The following is a 22610-nucleotide window of genomic DNA, read 5'->3' as shown; positions in this document are numbered from 1 at the left end:
AGAGCCTAAGAATGTAATCAGAGTGCAATAAAATATGGTTCTTTTATGGTAAAGAATAGAGTAGAAAATTTACATATTGTAGGGACCTTAGATTTTAAATAGAGGTTTACCATTTATAGTTTGTGAAAAAGTTCGCAGTCTATTATTCACATACCCATCAGAAGTTATGGTTTGGCGGAAAAACCCTCTGTCCCATAACGGGTATTGCGCTGTTTGCACATCACACTTGAGGTTTCACAATATGCAGACCACCTTGATATAAGTGATGCGGATGTTCAGAAATCTGGTGCCTATTGCTGTGCGAGTTCATGTATCCTGATGAATGTAGCCACGTTTCATCATAAAAAGAGCTACTGATGATCAACCTCTCTATTAGGTGCAGACCGGAACCGCGGGACTGCTACGGTCGCAGGTTCGAATCCTGCCTCGGGCATGGATGTGTGTGATGTCCTTAGGTTAGTTAGGTTTAAGTAGTTCTAAGTTCCAGGGGACTGATGACCACAGAAGTTAAGTCCCATAGTGCTCAGAGCCATTTTTAGGTGCAGACTGAAAAAGCCAGTTGCAGTACTGAAGTCGTCAAATATTATCTGAACTGATCAGTCGATGCACCACCGTTAGTTTGTATGGTTTCAATTTGAAGATATGCTACTGGCACAGCAGTATGAAGTGTTAAATGGCCCTAGTAATCTCTGGCTCCAGTGCGAGACCGCTCCTAATTCGTCTCGATCAGTTTCTGCCAAAAACCGATTCTTTTCGTGCCACACTATCTGGACAACGCGCAGGACCCTCATGCGGTGAACATAGCCTGGCTGCGGGGCTACTAGTTCCGTCACAGTGCCGGAGATTGCCCTTGCATCGTCTGCGAAGCACCATGTACTAGTGTATCTACATACATACCCCGCAAGCCACTGTACGGTGGGTGGCGGAGGGTTCCCTGTATCACACTCAAACAGAACTAGGGGAAAAAGGTATCTTTATGCCTCCTTATCAGCCCTAATTTCTCGTATTTTATCTTCGTGATCCTTACGCGCAATACATGTTGGCGGTAGTACAATCGTTCGGCAGTCGGCTTCAGATGCTGATTGTCTAAAAATGCTCAGTAGTGTTCCTCGAAAAGAACGTCGTATTCACTACAGGGATCACCATTTGAGTTCCCAGAGCCTTGCCGTACTACTTTAGAATTGTTCGAATAACCAGTCTAGCAGCCTGCCTCTGAACTGCCTGTATGTCTTATTTTAATCCGATGTGCTACGGATGCCAAACACTCGTGCGGTACTCAAGAATAGGTCGCATTAGCGTCCTATACGCGGTCCCCTTACCAGATCAATCACACTTCCCCAGAATTCTCCCAATAAACCGAAGTCGACCATTTGCCTTCCGTACCACAGTTTTCACATGCTCGTTCCATCTCATATCGCTCGGCAACGTTACGCCCAGATATTTAAATGACGTGACTGTGTCAATCAGGACGCTACTGATGCTGTATTCGAAAATTACTGGATTTGTTTTCCCTATTCATCCACGTTAACTTTCATTTTTCTTACATTCTGAGCCATTGATCACATTAACTAGAATTTTTTTCTAAGTCGTCTTGTATCTTCCTATGGCCACTCAACTCCGGCACCTTACTGTACATCACAGCATCATCAGTAAACAACCTCAGATTGCTGCCGACCCTGTCCGCCAAATCATTTATGTATATAGAGAACAACAGCGGTCCTATCACAGTTCCCTGGGAACTCCTGACGATACCCTCGTCTCTGATGAACACTCAGCGTCTAAGACAACACACTAGGCTCTATTCCTTAAGAAGTCATCGAGACTCTCACACATCTGGGAACCTATTCCGTATACTCGTAATTTCGTTAAATGTGTGTGAAATCTTATGGGACTTAACTACTAAGGTCATCAGGCCCTAAGCTTACACACTACTTAACCTAAATTATCCTAAGGACAAACACACACACACACACACACACATGCCGGAGGGAGGACTCGAACCTCCGCCGGGACCAGCCGCACAGTCCATGACTGCAGTACTTTCGTTGACAGTTTGCGATGGGAACCGTGTCAAATGCTTTCCTGAAATCTAGACTTATGGAATTTTCCTGTTGTCCTTAATCCATAGACCACAGTATATCATCTCAGGAGAGCGCAAACTAATTTTCACACGGGCGATGGTTTCTAAAACCGTCCTGTTTCGTGGGCATAAGCTTCTCGGAATCAAGAAAATTTGTTATATTCGGACTGAGAATATGTTCAAGAATTCTGCAGCAAGCCGATGTTAGGTATATTGGTCAGTAATTTTACAGGTCCGTTCTTCCACCTTTCTTAAATACACCGGTCACATGCGCTTTTATCCAGTCGCTTGGAACTTAACGCTGGGCGAGAGGTTCGGGTTAAGAGGGGGGGGGGGAGGGGGTAACGGGCCAACACAATAGAGTACTCTCTGTAATACCGAAATGAGATTGCATCCTCACCTGGCCACTTATTTGTTTTTAACAATTTCAGTAGTTTCTTTACGCCAGGGCTGCTTGTTACTATGTTGTCCATAAGGGACTTTATTTGATTGAGAATCGACGTTACGTTTGTACGAGACTCCCAGGTGAACGAATTCTTAAACGCGAAATTTTAAACTTCGCATTTCGTTTTGCTACATTCAACTGCCATACCAGACTGGTCAACGAGTGACTTGATGAAATCCTTAGACCCGCTTAGCGATTTTACATAGGACCAGAATTTTCTCGGGCTCACTGCCAGACGTTTTGCTAAGATATGACAATGGTAGTTATTGTATGCTTCGCGCATAAATTTTCTCACGGACGCACAAATCTCTAATAACTTTTGCCTGATGTCATTTCCGCGTTCTCTTTTGAACCGAGGGTCTAATAGCTTACGCTCTCTCAGCATTATCCAAATATCTTTGTTAATCCACAGTGGGTCTTTTCCATTCTTTACCCATTTACTAGGCACATAACTCTCCGGACCACGATTTATAATCTGCTTCAACTTTGCATGTAATTCCTCTACGTCCATCTTTCTGGAACTAAATGTTATTTCGCTGTCTAAGTAAGATGCTAACAACAGCATATTTGCTTTTCTAGCAGGAACACTCCTCTACCCTTCTTGACTGATTTCTTAACTTACGCATCCATAGTTGCTATAATGACGTCATTATAGGTAATTCCAGTTTCTATACAGACGTTGTCAACAAGGTCGGCCTGTTTTTGGCTACAAGGTCTAAGAGAGTTTCATTGCGTTTGGGCTCCCGAAATAGATGCTAGATGCTCAAGACAAGTTTTCAAAAAACTTGTTCAAAAGTACTTCGCGCGACTGCGTGTCTGTATCCCCTGCAATATTTCCATAATGTTCCCAATCTACACTGAAGCGCCAAAGAAACTGGTATAGGCGTGCGCATTCAAATACAGAGATATGTAAACAGACAGAATAAGACGCTGCCGTCGGCAACGCCTATATAAAACAACAAGTGTCTGGCGCAGTTGCAACATCTGCTATTGCTGCTACAATGGCAGGTTATCAAGATTAAAATGTGTTTGAACGCCATGTTAGTCGGCGCACGAGCGACGGGACACAGCATCTCCGAGGTAGTGATGATGTGGGTATTTTCCCGTACGACCATTTCACGAGTGTACTGCGAATATCAAGAATCCGGTAAAACATCAAATCTCCAACATCGCTGTGGCCGGAGAAACATCCTGAAGAGAATCGTTCAATGTGACTGAAGTGCAGCCCTTCCGTAAATTGCTGCACACTTCAATGATGATCCACTAACAAGTGTCAGCGTGCGAACCATTTATCGAAACATCACCGATATGGGCTTTCGGAGCCGAAGGCCCAGTCGTGTACCCTTGATGACTGCACGACACAAACCTTTACGCCTCGCCTGAGCCCGTCGACGCCGACATTGGACTGTTGATGACTGGAAACATGTTGCCTGGTCGGACGAGTCTCGTTTCAAATTGAAGCGAACGGATGGACGTGTGCGGGTTTGGAGACAACCTCATGAACCCATGGAGCCTGCATGTCAGTAATGGACTGTTCAAGCTGATGGAGGCTCTGTAATGGTGTGCATCTGGAGTGATATGGGACCCCTGATACGTGTAGATATGACCATAACAGGTGACTTGTACGTAATCAACCTGTCTGATCACCTGCATTCATTCACGTCCATTGTGCATTCCGACGGACTTGGTCAATTCCCGCAGGACAATGCGACACCCCACTAGCTCAGAACTGCTACAGAGTGGCTCCAGGAACACTATTCTGAGTTTAAACACTTCCACTGGCCACCAAACTCCCCAGACATGAACATTATTGAGCATATCTGGGATGCCTAACAACGTACTGTTCATGAGAGGTCTCCACCCCATCTTACTCTCACGGATTTATGGACAGCGCTGCAGGATTCATGAAGTCAGTTCCCTCCAGCACTACTTCTGACCTTAGTCGAGTCCATACCACTTCGTGTTGCGGCACTTCTGCGTGCTCGTGAGGGCCCTATGCGATATTAGACAGGTGTGCCAGTTTCTTTGGCTCTTCAGTGTATACCTATACTCGGTAGATTGTTGTTGCCTCCAACTTGTATTGCATGATCTTGGTAGTTACGTGGTACTGAACGTAGACGTTCTTTGAATGACTGTAGAACTGTCGCAGCGGAATCGGGTGGCTTCACAGTCGCACTCAACTTCGATCTCAATAGACACAATAATTTTGTTAACTGTAATGAACACTCCTCCTCCAGTGGCGTGTATCTGTCTTTCTGATGTACGTTTCATGACTCGCTAAACACTCCAGAGCTTTCCAATTCGGGTTTTAGCCAGCTCTCTGTCCCAAGAATAATTTGAGTGTAAGACCTTTTCTGGAGGGCAGTAAATTCGCGAACCTTGTTAAGAATACGTCGACAATTCACAAACGAAATTTTGATAGTCGGAATTTCTTTACTCTGAAAGCGATGTAACTTCTCTTTCTGCGCATCGACTGGCGAGTGTTCGGCAGAGTACGTCAAACTACCGCCTGGCCTAAAAAGCCGTCGTGTGCACGCCACAGGTATTCCACTACCCGAGTAGCTGCTTCCTTTGTATAGTGTACCTATGACCTATCAAGGGGAATCCTACAGATCCCCACCCGATAGCGCAGATCTAGAAATCGGATTCCAAGACTGTCACAGAGTCGACGAAGCCTTTGCTTGAGGCCCTCCACTCGGTTCCAAACCAAAGTACCCCGACAACTCTGATAACAATGCTGTAAACAGCGAGCTCTGCTTGTACCGTGCGCGCGGCGCCAGCAGCCTTCACCTCCTCCGGCAGCCGCTTGCATGAACTGCGCGTCGCCTCAGCACCCACGCAAAGTGCGTCGTTAGTGGCGAAGTGAGCCACAGTTTTCAAACGACTGCACTCTCCACCCTCGATAGCCGCAGGCAAGACCGCCTCCACATCGCGGATGAACCCCCTTCCGATCCCCCCTCCCCGCGGTCTTCCGCTTCTGAATGCTATCTTCCTAAAGAGCTCCTTATGCGCTTAACGTTGTTGCTATCGATAAGTAGCAGACCCCTACCCCTGTGCGCTTTCTCAGAACCTTCTGAACGAACAGTGACCTGTCCATTCACAGAGTGAATAAGCGAGCCTCCACACTGGCCCTTCACTCCGAGCAACGCGGCAGCGTTACCACCCGCCACTCACCCTGCTGTGAGCGTGGGTCCACTAGGAGGTGCCTCGGCAGCAGATACCGTGGGCGAAACAAACGCTGCGTTGTCCCATGCGACGCGCCGGATTCTCCGCCACCGCTACACGCCGAGGTAGCAAACTGAGGGTGACTGGCAGCAATCAGAAGCGCATTCAGCTGTTCGCGAACTGCGTCCAGCTCCTCGTGCGTCCGCACAAAGAATGCACGCATCCTCCTCATCCTAGCAAGACTAACAGAAGAAGTAAACCATAAAGGCAGACAGAAACCTAGTATGCAACTTGCTGCTCGCCTGATGTGTCGCCAGTGGACGCTGATGCCTTAATGAAATATGTATCTTGCTAAACGAACAGACGCTAGTCTTCAAATCAAAACAAATGAGCTATTGCCGGCCGGTGTGGCCGTGCGGTTCTAAGCGCGTCAGTTTGGAACCGCGTGACCGCTACGGTCGCAGGTTCGAACCCTGCCTCGGGCATGGATGTATGTGATGTCCTTAGGTTAGTTAGGTTTAAGTAGTTCTAAGTTCTAGGGGACTGATGACCTCAGTAGTTAAGTCCCATAGTGCTCAGAGCCATTTGAACCAAATGAGCTATTACTGCGCTATAGACTAAATGAATTTACACTTGTAAAACACGAGATTAATCTTCTTAAATAGAAAAACACGCAACAAATTTAAGAAAAAAATAGATATGTAACTTGCCGCTCTGGAGATGTGCCTCAGCAGACAGCTGGGACCTGACTGAGGACAACCTTCTCATAGAATTACTTCTGTCTTCTTCATTTCTGTACAACTACTGCAATCAGCAACCACTCAGACCTGCTTACTCCGTTCGAGGTTTGGTCTCCGTCTACAATTTTCACCCCCGATACTTCATTACCAAACAGAAGTCACACGATGCCTCAGTATGTGTCGTGTCCTGCCAACCGAGTCCTTCTTTTGGGCACTCTGTCCCATAAATTTCTTTTCTCCCCAGTTCCATTCAGCACGTCCGTATTTGTTGTTCGATGTTGTTGTTGTTGTGGTCTTCAGTCCTGAGACTGGTTTGATGCAGCTCTTCATGCTACTCTATCCTGTGCAAGCTTCTACATATCCCAGTACCTACTACAGCCTACATCCTTCTGAATCTGCTTAGTGTATTCATCTCTTGGTCTCCCTCTACGATTTTTACCCTCCACGCTGCCCTCCAATACTAAATTGGTGATCCCTTCATGTCTCGGAACATGTCATACCAACCGATCCCTTCTTCTAGTCAAGTTGTGCCACAAGCTCCTCTTCTCTCCAATTCTATTCAATACCTCCTCATTAGTTATGTGATCTACCCATCTAATCTTCAGCATTTTTTTGGAGCACTACATTTCGAAAGCTTCTATTCTCTTCTTGTCTAAGCTATTTATCGTCCACGTTTCACTCCCATACATGGCTACACTCCATACAAACACTTTCAGAAACGACTTCCTGACATTTAAATCTATACTCGATGTTAACAAATTTTTCTTCTTCAGAAACGCATTCCTTGCCATTGCCAGTCTACATTTTATATCCTCTCTACTTCGACCATCATCAGTTATTTTGCTCCCCAAATAGCAAAACTCCTTTACTACTTTAAGTGTCTCATTTCCTAATCTAATTCCCTCAGCATCACCCGACTTAATTCGACTACATTCCATTGTCCTCGTTTTGCTTTTGTTGATGTTCATCTTATATCCTCCTTTCAAGACACTGTCTATTCCGTTCAACTGCTCTTCCAAGTCCTTTGCTGTCTCCGACAGAATTACAATGTCATCGGCGAACCTCAAAGTTTTATTTCTTCTCCATGGATTTTAATACCTACTCCGAACTTTTCTTTTGTTTCCTTTATTGCTTGCTCAATATACAGATTGAATAACATCGGTGACAGGCTACAACCCTGTCTCACTCCCTTCCCAACCACTGCTTCGCTTTCATGTCGCTCGACTCTTATAACTGCCATCTGCCTTCTGTACAAATTGTAAATAGCTTTTCGCTCTCTGTATTTTACCCCTGCCACCTTCAGAATTTGAAAGAGAGCATTCCAATCAACATTGTCAAAAACTTTCTCTAAGTCTACAAATGCTAGAAACGTAGGTTTGCCTTTCCTTAATCTTTCTTCTAAGATAAGTCGTAGGGTCAGTATTGCCTCACGTGTTCCAGCATTTCTACGGAATCCAAACCGATCTTCCCCGAGGTCGGCTTCTACCAGTTTTTCCATTCGTCTGTAAAGAATTCGCGTTAGTATTTTGCAGCTGTGACTTATTAAACTGATAGTTCGGTAATTTTCACATCTGTCAACACCTGCTTTCTTTGGGATTGGAATTATTATATTCTTTTTGAAGTCTGAGGGAATTTCGCCTGTCTCATACATCTTGCTCACCAGATGGTAGAATTTTGCCAGGACTGGCTCTCCCAAGGCTGTCAGTACTTCTAATGGAATGTTGTCTACTCCCGGAGCCTTGTTTCGACTCAGGTCTTTCAGTGCTCTGTCAAACTCTTCACGTAATATCATATCTCCCATTTCATCTTCATCTACATCCTCTTCCATTTCCATAATATTGTCCTCAAGTACATCACCCTAGTATAGACCCTGTATATACTCCTTCCACCTTTCTGCTTTCCCTTCTTTGCTTAGAACTGGGTTCCCATCAAAGCTCTTGATGTTCATGCAAGTGGTTCTCCTTTCTCCAAAGGTCTCTTTAATTTTCCTGTAGGCAGTATCTACATCCTTACATTTGCCCTCTAGCCATCCCTGCTTAGCCATTTTGCACTTCCTATCGATCTCATTTTTCAGACGTTTGTATTCCTTTTTGGCTGCTTCATTTACTGCATTTTTATATTTTCTCCTTTCATCAATTAAATTCAATATTTCTTCTGTTACCCAAGGGTTTCTACTAGCCCTCGTCTTTTTACCTATTTGATCCTCTGCTGCCTTCACTATTTCATCCCTCAAAGCTACCCATTCTTCTTCTACTGTATTTGTTTCCCCCATTTCTGTCAGTTGTTCCCTTATGCTCTCCCTGAAACTCTGTACAACCTTTCGTTTAGTCAGTTTATCGAGGTCCCATCTCCTTAAATTCCCACCTTTTTGCAGTTTCTTCAGTTTTAATCTACATCTCATAACCAATAGATTATGGTCAGAGTCCACATCTGCCCCTGGAAATGTCTTACAATTTAAAACCTGGTTCCTAAATCTCTGTCTTACCATTATATAATCTATCTGATACCTACTAGTATCTCTAGGGTTCTTCCATGTATACAAACTTCTTTGATGATTCTTAAACCAAGTGTTTGCTATCATTAAGTTATGCTCTGCGCAGAATTCTACCAGACGCCTTCCTCTTTTATTTCTTAGCCCCAATCCATATTCACCTACTATGTTTCCTTCTCTCCCTTTTCCTACTCTCGAATTCCAGTCACTCATCACTATTAAATTTTCGTCTCCCTTCACTACCTGAATAATTTCTTTTATCTCATCATACATTTCATCAATTTCTTCGTCGTCTGCAGAGCTAGTTGGCATATAAACTTGTACTACTGTAGTAGGTGTGGGCTTCGTGTCTATCTTGGCCACAATAATTCGTTCACTATGCTGTTTGTGGTAGCTTACCCGCACTCCTATTTTTTTTATTCATTATTAAACCTACTCCTGCAGTACCCCTATTTGATTTTGTATTTATAACCCTGTATTCACCTGACTAGAAGTCTTGTTCCTCCTGCCACCGAATTTCACTGATTCCCACTATGTCTAACTTTAACCTATCTATTTCCCTTTTCAAATTTTCTAACCCATCTGCCCGATCCGTAGAACGCCAGTTTTCTTTCTCCTGATAACAACATCCTCTTGAGTAGTCCTCGCCCGGAGATCCGAATGGACGACTATTTCACCTCCGGAATATTTTACCCAAGAGGACGCCATCATCATTTAATCATACAGTAAAGCTGCATGCCCTCGGGAAAAATTACGGCTGTAGTTTCCCCTTGCTTTCAGCCGTTCGCAGTACCAGAACAGCAAGGCCATTTCGGTTAGTGTTACAAGGCCAGATCAGTCAATCATCCAGACTGTTGCCCCTGCAACTACTGAAAAGGCTGCTGCCCCTCTTCAGGAACTACACGTTTGTCTGGCCTCTCAACAGATACCCCTCCGTTGTGGTTGCACCTACGGTACGGCTATCTGTACCGTTGAGGTGCGCAAGCCTCCCCACCAACGGCAAGGTCCATGGTTGTTCGATACACCCATATAATCTTCAGCAATCTTCTCTAGCACCACATTTCAAAAGCTTTCTTATCTTCTTCTCTGAACTGCTTATCATCCACGTTCCACTTCCGTCCAAGGCTAACAATAAAACTGATATTCATTGTTAACAAATTTCTCTTTCCCAGAAACGTTTCTCTTGCTGCTGTGCTACTTTTGGAGTCTTATTTCGTAATTTAGTTTCCTCAGTCTCGCTTGATTTAATTCGACTACATATCATTATCTTAGTTTTACTTGGGCTTCATCTTATAACCTCTTTTCAACACACTTTTATTCCTATTGAACTGATCCTGCAAGCCCTTTGCCGTCTCTGGCTAAATTCCAATATTACCAACAAACTTTAGAGTCTGAAACTCAACTCTCTGAATTATAATTAGCTTTCCAATTTCTCTTTGGTTTCCTACACAGCTTGAGCAATGTACGTGTCGAATGACATAGGGAACAGACTACAATCTTTCAAAATTAAAAAGGGGGTATATCAGTTAATGTTTCCAAAAGCTTATTGTTCGTAATTGGTTGTTTCCCTGCATTTATTTTTGTTGTATTAATAAGACCTGCTGCTACGCTTGATTTAGGTGGAATTTTCTACAGGAATTCTCTTTTAATCCCATTAAAAGCCTTTTCGAAGTCAATAAAAGTATGTCTCAAGTAACAAAAGGCTCCTCCCAAGGGATCGCACAAACTTCGTGCTCCTTCACGACTCTGCCTCCTCGGTAATAAAGGAAAGTTTATCCGGTTAAAATTTTGCGTGCTAGTTGACTGGTGTTGCCAGATAAAATCGGGATTTATGGATCTCATAATCGCGACAGAAAATAAAAAATAAATTGAGCTAACATCGTAAATTTTCAGTAATTAGATGAGAATTTCGTTTTAATATATAACGAACAAAGCTGATACAGTGGTACAGCTAAGAGTCAATAGAGTGAAAGTGCCGTTATGTTCATCAAAAGTACCACCTTTTGGCTGATAATGAAGAATTTCCAACACGGTTCAGCACAAGTCATGAAAGTACTAATTGGTACGTACAAGTCGCGGACAGTGAATGATCAGTAGAAGATGGAAGCTGGAACACATTTCAGAAAGCAGCGGCGCGGCAGTAATAATACAACAGTGGAAACCGTGCAGCCGAGTGCGCAACGTACGGCTCGCGCATTCTCTCAGGAGACCATCATAGTTCACCACATTGTAGCTTTCTTGGTTACCGCCATCGACGCGTTCAAGTACTCAGTTTGGAACTGGACGTACTCGATCAGTTTTCAGTGAATACGCATTGCATTTACCACAGTTAGCGATGCCCAAAAGTCGTGACATTTGGCTTCCTGCACAGGGTCGTAAATACAGTGACGGGGAACCTGCGGCTAGCACATACATTGCCACCCCCACTCCACTCTATTCCTAGCTCAACAAAACGTCGCCCACACATCATCTTCCACAGCCAGCCTCACCCTTCCCCCTCTATCCTACACACGCACATGCAATACGTTACAACATTTCTCCAGGCGGTCTCATCCCACTTGACTCAAGAAGTGAAAGCAGTAGGAAAACCTTTAAAAAATTAGATTTTAAATACTTTTTCCCACATTTACCCAACATGAAACACCTAATCGTACCAACATCACTGGACGTAACAAACACCGCACACTGTCCTAGGTACATTTTAATCCATACTGCGATATAAAGACAAGTCATTGTTTAACGACCGATTAACTTCAAACTTTTACTGAAACTGTAATGAAAAAATTCGACAAATTGTTCTGTAACTACGAGGCGTGTTTTTTAAGTAAGTACCGTTTTGAAATTAAAAAAAGACGTGCTACGATATCTCAATAATTTTATTTTTACATGAAAACCTGTACCTTAATCTACGCACTGCCGCCATTACAGTCTGATTCTTCCTTGTTTACGTTTTGTACTGAGTGTTTAAGATGGCTCCGATAATCGTGAGTCCGGCCGACTGCGAAGTACGGGCTGTTATAAGATTTCTTAGTGCTAAAGGCCTAAAAGCGATCGATATTCATCGTGAGATCTGTGCAGTTTACGGAGAAACCATTATGAGTGGTGGAATGGTAAGAAAGTGGGTGAGATCATTTAAAGACGGCCGCACTAATATGCATGATGAAAAACGGAGTGGGCGTCCTTCGGTCGTTAATGAAATTTTGGTGCAGGAAGTGGACAATAAGATGAGAGAAAACAGACACTTTGCGATTTCCTCCTTGCGGGATGACTTTCCTAATGTTTCTCGGAATGTTTTGTATGGCATTGTGACCGAGCACTTGAATTACCGAAAATTGTGCGCACGTTGGGTACCGAAAATGTTGACGGATGAGCACAAAACCAAACGTTTAGACAGTGCATTGACTTTTCTTGAGCGGTACCACAACGACGGTGGTGATTTCTTAAGCCAAATTGTTACGGGCGATGAAACATGGGTGGATTGTGTGGCACCCGAATCATGGAAGTTGAGCAAGGGCATCGTTTTGTTGCAAGACAATGCCCGCATGTGGCGAATCAGACCAGAGATCTCATCACACCTTTTCGATGGGAAACTCTAGATCATCCTCCGTACAGCCCCGATCTTGCGCCCAGTGACTACCACCTGTCCCTGCACTCGAAGGAACATATGGGTGGTCAGCGTCTTCAAGACGATGACTAAGTCAAAACAGTGGTGATGCAGTGGTTAACAAGTCAGGTGGCAAACTTCTATGAGGAGGGTATTCAAAAACTGGTACAACGTTATGACAAGTGCCTCAATATTGACGGAAATTATGTAGAAAAGTAGATTAAGGTACAGGCTTTCATGTAAAAATAAAATTATCGACATATCTTAGCACGTCTTTTTTAAATTTATAAAAACGGTACTTACATAAAAAACACGTCTCGTACAATAAATGCTATGTTGCACAAATTTGTACTATAACTAATTTCATACGACCTTTCAGGGTTCACAAACTTAAAATACAAACCATTTGTAATTTTAACGAATTATAATTATAAAGTATTTTTTGTAATAATCTGAAGACGGACACTTGGTCCTAAACCGATCGTATCGAAATAAAGGGAAGCGATCTAGAGACTTCAACAGTAAAAATATCATAACAATGGATATAAATGTAAAAATAGCCTCAGGGTCAAGATGTCTGTACTCACTAAGCAACCCACTCAAAAGTAAAGCTTTGTCAGTGACCACAAAGCTGAAGATATACAACACTATTACCTGCCCCGTAGTACTGTACGGTTGAGAAAGCTGGACGCGTACAAAGAATGAAAGAGAAAAACTGAATGTTTTCGAAAGAAAAGTAATGAGAAAAATTTGGGGACCCGTGTTGGGGAATGGCGTATGGAGAATTCGAAAGAACAATGAAATTTATCAGTTAATGAAGCATCTCACTGTCATCCATAAATTAAAAAAGTAGGAGACTGCAATGGGCTGGACATGCGGCCAGAATGGAAAACAATAGAATCACCAAGAAAGCATTTGAAGGAACTCTCCAGGCAACAAGACCATTGGGCCGACCTCGTACAAGGTGGAAAGATGACATAGAGAAGGACATCGTGGTTTTAGAAGTTTCCGCAGGGTGGAGAGAGGCTGCGAGAGATAGAAGGCGGTGGAAGCAGATTTTTGATGCGGCGCGTGGTCCACAGGGCCTGTGACCGCTGAGAAGGGAAAAGAGAGAGATCTAGAGACTGAATTTGGACCTTTTTCTCAGGTGTAATTTTTCAAGCATGTTTAGAGGAAGGTACAACCACCGGTAATGGCATACTTTTCTACTGTATTAAGAACTTGACAAAATCTCTGAGATGATGGATACTGACATCTCAGGTGTAGTTTTTCAAGCATGTTTAGAGGAGGGTACAACCACCGGTAATGACATTCTTTTCTACTGTATTAAGTACTTGACAAAATCTCTGAGATGATGGATACTGACATCAACGACAGTGCATGCTGGTAGTTGCAAGACTGTAGCGGGATTTCACATAGAACTAGCCACGACGTAGCACTGACTTCGTGACGTCATGCGGGCTTCCTGTCTATTGTTGCAGGCTCTATATGCTTCAGGGCTTAGGCTGCGACTGTACGCACCTTCGGCAGGGGCTTGGGGTCCTCGACGTGCAGCCCGCCGACCTCGACGAACGCCGGCACGCTGGGGACGGGCTGGTCGACGCTCCAGTGGCTGTTGATCAGGACCAGGCTGGTGTTGCGGATGATCTGCTCCAGCGGCGGCGTGTCCGCTCCCAGCACCTCGCGCAGCTTCTGGTCGACGTAACCGCCCGACATCAGCCAGTCGACGGCCCTCACGTAGACGTGCATCACCGTACTGTACACCCGCTCCCAGAAGCTAAACGGCGCCTTCAGGGGCACCAGGCACTGCTCCGTGTAGGCGGGGTGGTCGGGGTTACCCACCTGCAAACGGGAGTACACGCTGCAAATACTGGGCAGAGTACAGAAAAAAGAACTCGTGGTAACACTCTTAAGACCTGGCGTGTACCATACAAACCTATGCTAAAAAATGACAGCTAGTTTCTGTCATATTTTAAGCAACTGTAACTCTTAGAAAGGTTCTACGACACATCAAACTCCGGAGTACCCAGTATGTGGGTTATCAGTGCATTGTGTGGCGATGTTTTCTTTTAAAAAAAGCGATACCTGAATGTTCTCTTATCCTAGATACACACGTGAGTGTTTTCCACTCTCAGAGAGCACTTGGTAGTAGTACGCGTTGCGCAAAACCACGCCGATAGTCAGCTCGCCGGTGGTATTCGAGAGTGGGGAAAGAACTCATATAGTTGCTCTCTCGAGTTCAGACCGTTAGTATCGACGATATCCTCTATCTCTCTAGAGCTGCTTGCAGTACCTTTCAGGAAAGAATAACTGTACCGGCGTTGTTGGGAGAGCTGAGAGTATTGAGCGGCCATATTGCATCCCATTTTTGTCCAGTATTTCACAGTTTGTACGCTACCACATCTTGGTAATATACACTACCGGCCAATAAAATTGCTACACCACGAAGATTACGTGTTACAGACGCGAAATTTAACCGACAGGAAGAATATCCTGTGATATGCAAATGTTTAGCTTTCCAGAGCATTCACACAAGGTTGGATCCGGTGGCGACAACTACAACGTGCTGACATGAGGAAAGTTTCCAACCGAGTTCTCATACCCAAACAGCAGTTGACCGCAGTTGCCTGCTGAAACGTTGTTGTGATGCCTCGTGCAAGGAGGAGAAATGCGTACCATCACATTTCCGACTTTGATAAAGGCCGGATTGTAGCCTATCGCGATTTCGGTTTATCGTATCACGACATTGCTGCTCGCGTTGGTCGAGATCCAATGACTGTTAGCAGAATATGGAATCGGTGGGTTCAGCAGGGTAATACGGAACGCGGTGCTGGGTCCCAACGGCCCCGTATCACTAGCAGTCGAGATGACAGGCATCTTACCAGCATGGCAGTAACGGATCGTGCAGCCACGTCTCGATCCCTGAGTCAACAGATGGGGACGTTTACAAGACAACAACCATCAGCACGAACAGTTCGACGACGTTTGCAGCAGCATTGAATATCAGTTCCGAGACCATGGCTGCGGTTACCATTGACGCTGCATCACAGACAGGAGAGCCTGCGAGGGTATACTCAACGACGAACCTGGGTGCACGAATGGCAAAACGTCATTTTTTCGGATGAATCCAGGTTCTGTTTACAAAATCATGATGATCGCATCCGTGTGTGCCGACATCGCGGTGATCGCACATTGGAAGCGTGTATTTGTCATGGCCATACTGGCGTATCACCCGGCGTGATGGTTTGGGGTGCCATTGGTTGCACTTCTCGGTCACCTCTTGTTCGCATTGACAGCGCTTTGAACAGTCGACGTTACATTTCAGATGTGTTACGACCCGTGGCTCTACCCCTCATTCGATCCCTGCGAAACCCTACATTTCAGCAGGATAATGCACGACCGCATGTTGCAGGTCCTGCACGGGCCTTTCTGGGTGAAGAAAATTTTCGACTGGTGCCCTGCTCAGCACATTCTCCAGATCTCTCACCAATTGAAAACGTCTGGTCAGTGGTGGCCGAGCAACTGGCTCGTCACAATACGCCAGTCACCACTCTTGATGAACTGTGGTATCGTGTTGAAGCTGCATGGGCGGCTGTGCCTGTACATGCCATCCAAGCTCTGTTTGACACTATGCCCAGGCGTATCAAGGCCGTTATTATGGCCAGAGGTGGTTGTTCTGGGTACTGATTTCTCAGGATCTATGCACCCAAATTGCGTGAAAATGTAATCACATGTCAGTTCTAGTATAATATATTTGTCCATTGAATACCCGTTTGTCATCTGCACTTCTTCTTGGTGTAGCAATTTTAAGGGTCATTAGTGTATTTTTGCGTACTCTTGCACGCATTAAGTAAATATACCCACGTAACTGTGTGTTTTGAGCCATAATATGTCGCCATGTCATGTTTCTGAGCGAATAAATCGCCTGTTTTAGCTCTAAAAGTAACAGCGCTAGTATTTAACATATTTCGAAAGTTCTAGACTTGAACAATCGCTATGCGGCAAATAACATATAATTGCAATTTGTGTCAAATAACACATAAAAACGTTGTAGACATATTAAGTAGAATTAACAAACGAAAATAAAAAGCTGTCACTGAACAGACTCAGACCCACGTTAATATGAAAGAAACTAGCCTATTGCCCAATGCGCCACAGTAACACTGCAACATACCGCTCTATATACGTGTACTGGCATTATCGATACAGTTTAGACTATGGTCACGACGGATACGCACTCTGAGAGAGTGTAAGCGACGTGTCGAAAAAAAAATGGATAAGTAAGCTGCCAGGAAGTGGACTGAGGACGAAGTTGTGCATTTAGTTAGTTGGTACGAGGAAAGGGAATGTGTAGTTGACGACGGGAACTGAGATAAGAAGCAAAGTTACTTGGCTGAAATAGTTACAGTTTTTAACACCTCCACAGAAGAAATTTTACCCAGAATATCCACAATTAAAGGACTCAGACAAAATAGTTTTATAACACAGATTAATTAATATAGAGAAACAAGTGAAATTATGTTTGAAAGTAATCGGTTTGGAACTCGGAAACTTGCAATTTAACTTCAAATAATACAGTTGTAGGCTATATATAAATTTGTATGATGTGGTATTTATTATTTTACTATATTACGTGTTGAACAGACGTACCGGTTCCTTAAGTCAAACAAGTAAAACGTTCAAATAAATATATTTCCGCAAATGCGTGATTTAACAGATGGCTCTGAGCACTACAGGACTTAACATCTGAGGTCATAAGTCCCCTAGAACTTAGAACTTCTTAAACCTTACTAACCTAAGGATATCACACACATCCACGCCCGAGGCAGGATTCGAACCTGCTTCCATAGCGGTCACGTGGTTCCAGACTGAAGCGCCTACAACCGCTCGGCCGCAGATTTAACAGATATCCGGCCTATTTGGCTTCTGAAAGTCCACGGGTGTCAAGATGAAACTGGAGTAGTTTTATTTCATTGTAATTGTTACTCTACCAAGTATTAAAGAGAATAAACGTAGCTGATGCTACATATATTAGTGTCTTTAACGATAATGGATTTATGCGCAGTAGTATCTAGACTGACTGGTTTGAGCCCAATTTCAAACAGTATTTCTTCCACATCTATCGAAGTCTTCCTCTTAAAATTTCGGTATGGTTGTGGATTTTCCATAAAAAAAACTCTACAATGAGATTCTTGCATGCTCCAAAATCATCCCACTGCCTAATCCGCTCTCTTATCCAACACGAAAGTGGACGTTTATGTTTTTTCTTTGCCGCTAAAAGTATTTAAAGTGCAGGTGCAGCCCGGTGGTCTTCTACCGCTACTTCTTCCTCATGCACAGCTATACGACAGAAACATCTCGCAGAAAGTGATCTTTCAGATCTCAAAGACACAGTCACCGTGCTGTGTCTAAACGCTTAAGACATCTGCTCTCGCTAGACTCTCTGACACTACAAAAAGTACTCGTAAGGAATTATCAGACAGTAACTATCAGCGAAAATTTGTACCTCGTGTAAAAAATTCTGCGAGTACTATCGTACCAAACTTAATGAGAGCAAAAAAGCCGTCACGTGTTTCGCAGCGCTTACAATTAGAACTGCAGTCGAGACGACACCAAGAAATTCCCCGACAGCTTGCATAGCTGTTCCCAACTTTCAACCGCGAAGCGTTAGCGGCTGCCTGCGGAAACAGTAGCCGTCTGCAGAGCTAGTACAACACTGAGACGTTGCCATAGAGACGCTTACAAAATCTTGTTACGTTATTGGTTGAGGTAGGCCCGTGAAGCTGTGGCGCTCAACCCACTGCAACTGTCAGGGATCATCTTACGACGACTCAACTCTAGTGTTTTCGTTTGCAATAGACTGTTATGCAAGCGACCCATAGTTTATCGCTAGACGGCGAAGTTGATCTAAATCCCACCCTCAGACTTTCCTGAAATATTTTTTAGTTGCTTCGCATTTCATTTTTGGTAGGTGTGGGCGTTCGAATCTTAAACATGCTCGTGGACGGTTTACTGTCAATACAAGGTGTGTCAGAAAAGTGATGAGACTGATTTTATATCTAACAAAGTTGTTATTTTTTTCAGACAAGAATGTTGTCAGGTTCGAAGTAGTTCAGCTCGGTAGCTATACAGCGGCAGTGTCGTTGTTGCCAGTCTTGGTAACAGCGCTGAAAGGCTTCAACTGGTGGGGCCTTTACCATGTAGAGTCCCAAAATGACGTCCTTATAAGACATTTTGCAATTTCGGGAAAAAGAAAAAGTAACGAGGACTCAGATGAGGTTAATGTGCGCCGTGCAACAATTGGAATGCCTTTTGAGGCCAAAAATTCCGTGATGGAACTAGCCTCGTGGCATGGGGCGTTGTGATGATGCATCATCCACTTGTCTGCAATGTTCAGTCCACTCGAATCACTTTTTCAGTGAGCCATTCAAGGACACCTTTGTAAAACACTTGGTTCATAGTTTGTCCTGGAGGAATAAATTCTTTATGAACGTTACCCCTACTGTGAAGAAAGCAAATTAGCATTCTTTTCATATTCGATTTGCTCATTCGTGCTTTTTTCGGTCGTGGAGCTGTCTCAGTGCCACTCCTCAATTTGCCTCTTTGTCTGAGGATCATACACAGAGTTCCAGGATTTATCTCCTATGATCACATGACTGAACCATTCGTTGTCACTAGCAATCCTCTCACATCAACGCACACCTTTCTTCAATTGCCCTTCTGCACAGTTGTGAGGTTTTCCGGCACCGTTTTGGCATAAACCTTTCGCACGTCCAAATCTTCGGTCAAAATCTGAAGTGCGGTGAAAGTGTTTAACAGGTCATCCATCATCAGTATTGTTAAATTTCGATCTGACAACACAAGATCACGCACACTTCCGAAGTTTTCGAGTTTTCGTCGGTTTTTGAAGTTGAACGTCCCCCTGAACGAAATTCATCTTGAACGTGCTCTTGGCCTTCAAAACAATGGTTTGTGCCAGTAAAAAATTTGTGTTCTTGATAAGGAATGTTGCCCTTAGGTTTGTTTTACCTTTTCGAAGGTCGCGCTCGCGGATTCTCCAGGTTTAACACAAAACGTGGCTGCATAACATTGTTCTAAATTCCTCAGTTCCATTTTCGTAACACACAACAAAAATACAATTTCGCTGGTGGCGCTCTCAAAAACCAAGTGATGGCTGTACGGAGAGCTGGCCATCTGGAAGGGATAAACACACCGATGTACACAAGTAGAACAACACAGCGTCGCCAGTCTCGGTTTCTTGGGAGCTAGAGGTCAATGACTTCCAACGCACTTAAGGCTGTAGCACATTTTTTGACTCTCTATCGAGCAACCCTCAAGAAACTTCCCCTCCGGATGAAAATTCACTCCGAACAAGGCTCAACGAGGTCTTCGCCTCAAAACCACGTGATTTCTACAGTCGCGGAATCGAATAATTACCCCAGAGGCGGCAGACTGTTGTAAATAGTAAGATTGATGAATGAAGTCTGTGTTAAATGTATCTTTTGTGTTTATTAAACTTCTGGAAAAGCGCTACGTAAAGCGCATAAACCCAATAATTCTGTGGTCAGGCCATGAGCGGTACTGATTTGCATGTCAATTTGCAGAGACCAGGTTACCGATTTTCAACAAAATATTGTTTGAATTTTTAAGTACTCAAGTTACTTCATTGGGCTTGACTATAGTACTTGCATCGTGAGCAAAGAGAACTCTGTCTGCTATTATTTCGCTATTTCCGCTGTTACGCAGTACGCGAGGCTGAAAAGCGCTTGTTGGACGAAGCTCCAGGGACAATTTAACTGGCAATGAGCTCACCCTGTCGTGCGCGCCGTTGAGGGCCATGCTGGAACTGATGGCGACCAGCGGCGCGCGGAACTTGTGCGCCAGCGCCGCCATGCAGTCGTGGACGAAGTCCTCGGAGATGACGAGGTCGAACCGCGCCCCGGAGCTGGCGAGCCGCCGCATCTGCGGCAGGTCGTACACCTTCGCGCACAGCTGCCGGTTGATGTTCTTGAGGAAGACGGGCCCCGCGAACGGGATCCGCAGCAGGTTGATGACGGCCGAGGGCATCTGCAAAACGTCCGCAGATCACACCAAGTCGGAGTATCCAATTAAACTAACTAGGTAATAGTTACGACCGTTGTAAGGATTGTTCGTTAGTGCCGGCTTATGGGACGGACATGACGGTCATTATCAGACCTTCAACAATAACAACAATGTTGTCCTGAGACTAGTTTGATGCAGCTCTCCATGCTACTCTATCCTATCCAAGCTTCTTCATCTCTCTGTACCTACTGCAACCTACATCCTTCTGAATCTGTTTAGTGTACTCATCTCTTGGTCTCCCTCTATGATTTTACCCTCCACGCTGCCCTCCAATACTAAATTGGTGAACCCTTGATGCCTCAGAATATGCCCCACCAACTGATACCTTCCCCTAGTCAAGTTGTGCCACAAATTTCTCTTCTCTCCAATTTTATTCAATACCTCCTCATTAGTTATATGATCTACCCATCTAATCATCAGCATTCTTCTGTAGCACCACGTTTCGAAAGCTTCTATTCTCTTCTCGTCTAAACTATTTATCGTCCACGTTTCACTTCCATACAAGGCTACACTCCATACGAATACTTTCAAAAACGACTTCCTGACTCTTAGATCTATACTCGATGTTAACAAATTTCTCTTCTTCAGAAACGGTCTCCTTCCCATTGACAGTTCACATTTTATATCCTCTCTACTTCGACTCCCCAAATAGCAAAACTCATTTACTACTTTAAGCATCTCACTTCCTAATCTAATTCCCGCAGCATCACCCGACTTAATTCGGCTACATTCCATTATCCTCGTTTTACTTCTGTCGATGTTCATCTTATATCCTCCTTTCAAGAGACTGTCCATTCCGCTCAGTTGCTCTTCCAGGTCCTTTGCTGTCTCTGACAGAATTATAATGTCATAGGCGAACCTCAAAGTTTTCATTTCTTCTCCATGGATTTTAATTCCTAATCCGAATTTTTCTTTTGTTTCCTTTACTGCTTGCTCAATATACAGATTGAATAACATCGGGGATAAGCTACGTATCTGTCTCACTCCCTTTCGTGTCCCTTGACTCTTATAACTGCCATCTGGTTTCTGTACAAATTGTAAATAGCCTTTCGCTCCCTGTATTTTACCCCAGCCACCTTTAGAATTTGAAAGTGAGTATTCCAGTCAACGTTGTCAAAAGCTTTCTCTAAGTCTACAAATGCTAGAAACGTAGGTTTGCCTTTCCTTAATATATTTTCTAAGATAAGTCGTAGGGTCAGTATTGCCTCACGTGTTCCAACATTTCTACGGAATCCAAATAATAATAATTCGAACAGTAATAAAATGAAGATTATTATTTGCCTATGGTTCCTGCTGGATCACTTAGTGCTTTTAAATTTCAGACCAACGATCTTATTTTGAAGTTAAATTCCTACTTTTTTCAGTACGCGAGCTGCAATTGCAGATAGCAAATTCCGTTATAGATCCTCAAATACAAGGTAAAATCTGTGGCACAATCCGGTGACCAGGATATTGGCCTGACTGCAAGTACCTTTCTTCACAGGTTTCGGCCGTCCTGGAAGGACTGAAACGGGGGAAAATCCTCACCCCTCTCCAGGATTGAACTCGATACCTCCAGGGCAAAGTCAAGCGCTCTATGCACCAGACCACCATGGCCCAAATCCTCAAATACCTTTAGCGAAAGAAGTTGACTACAATCTGCGTTTAACATTTCTGTTGACATTCACGTAAAAAATGGCCAGGTGCGAATGAGACTCATGCACCGAGGTTCCGTACAATCTTAGTTATGTATGTAGACAGTTCATCCAATCCAAGAATCGTAGATCGCGACGATTTTTACATGTTATATTCATTGATAGTGGCAAGACATCAGTCCTAGAGTTTCCAAGACTTTCGAGAATGTTTTAACTTCAAATATGACGTAGGCTAACAAATAACAAAACAAGTAAACTTTTCGTGTGATATAATAACAAATTAACAATTTTCCTATATTTTTCTGTTTACTTATTTCGTGAACAATGACTCTTCTGAAATTTTATGAT

The 22610-nt window shown here is 43.9% G+C and overlaps 1 protein-coding gene across 1 annotated transcript in view; it reads right to left on the bottom strand.

The window, feature by feature from the left end:
* LOC126484754 (UDP-glucosyltransferase 2-like) overlaps window positions 1-22610 on the bottom strand; it is a 141697-nt gene that overhangs the window by 37755 nt on the left and 81332 nt on the right. Inside the window, exons 4-5 of the mRNA XM_050108349.1 lie at window positions 20338-20592; window positions 14047-14367 (exon numbers count right to left, since the gene is read on the bottom strand). Coding sequence (XP_049964306.1) covers window positions 14047-14367; window positions 20338-20592 — 576 coding nt within the window. The remainder of the gene's footprint in view (window positions 1-14046; window positions 14368-20337; window positions 20593-22610) is intronic.

The sequence above is a fragment of the Schistocerca serialis genome, chromosome 6 (assembly GCF_023864345.2).
Source record: "Schistocerca serialis cubense isolate TAMUIC-IGC-003099 chromosome 6, iqSchSeri2.2, whole genome shotgun sequence".
NCBI classification, from domain to species: Eukaryota; Metazoa; Arthropoda; class Insecta; order Orthoptera; family Acrididae; genus Schistocerca; species Schistocerca serialis.
This window is presented reverse-complemented; position numbering and strand designations above follow the sequence as displayed.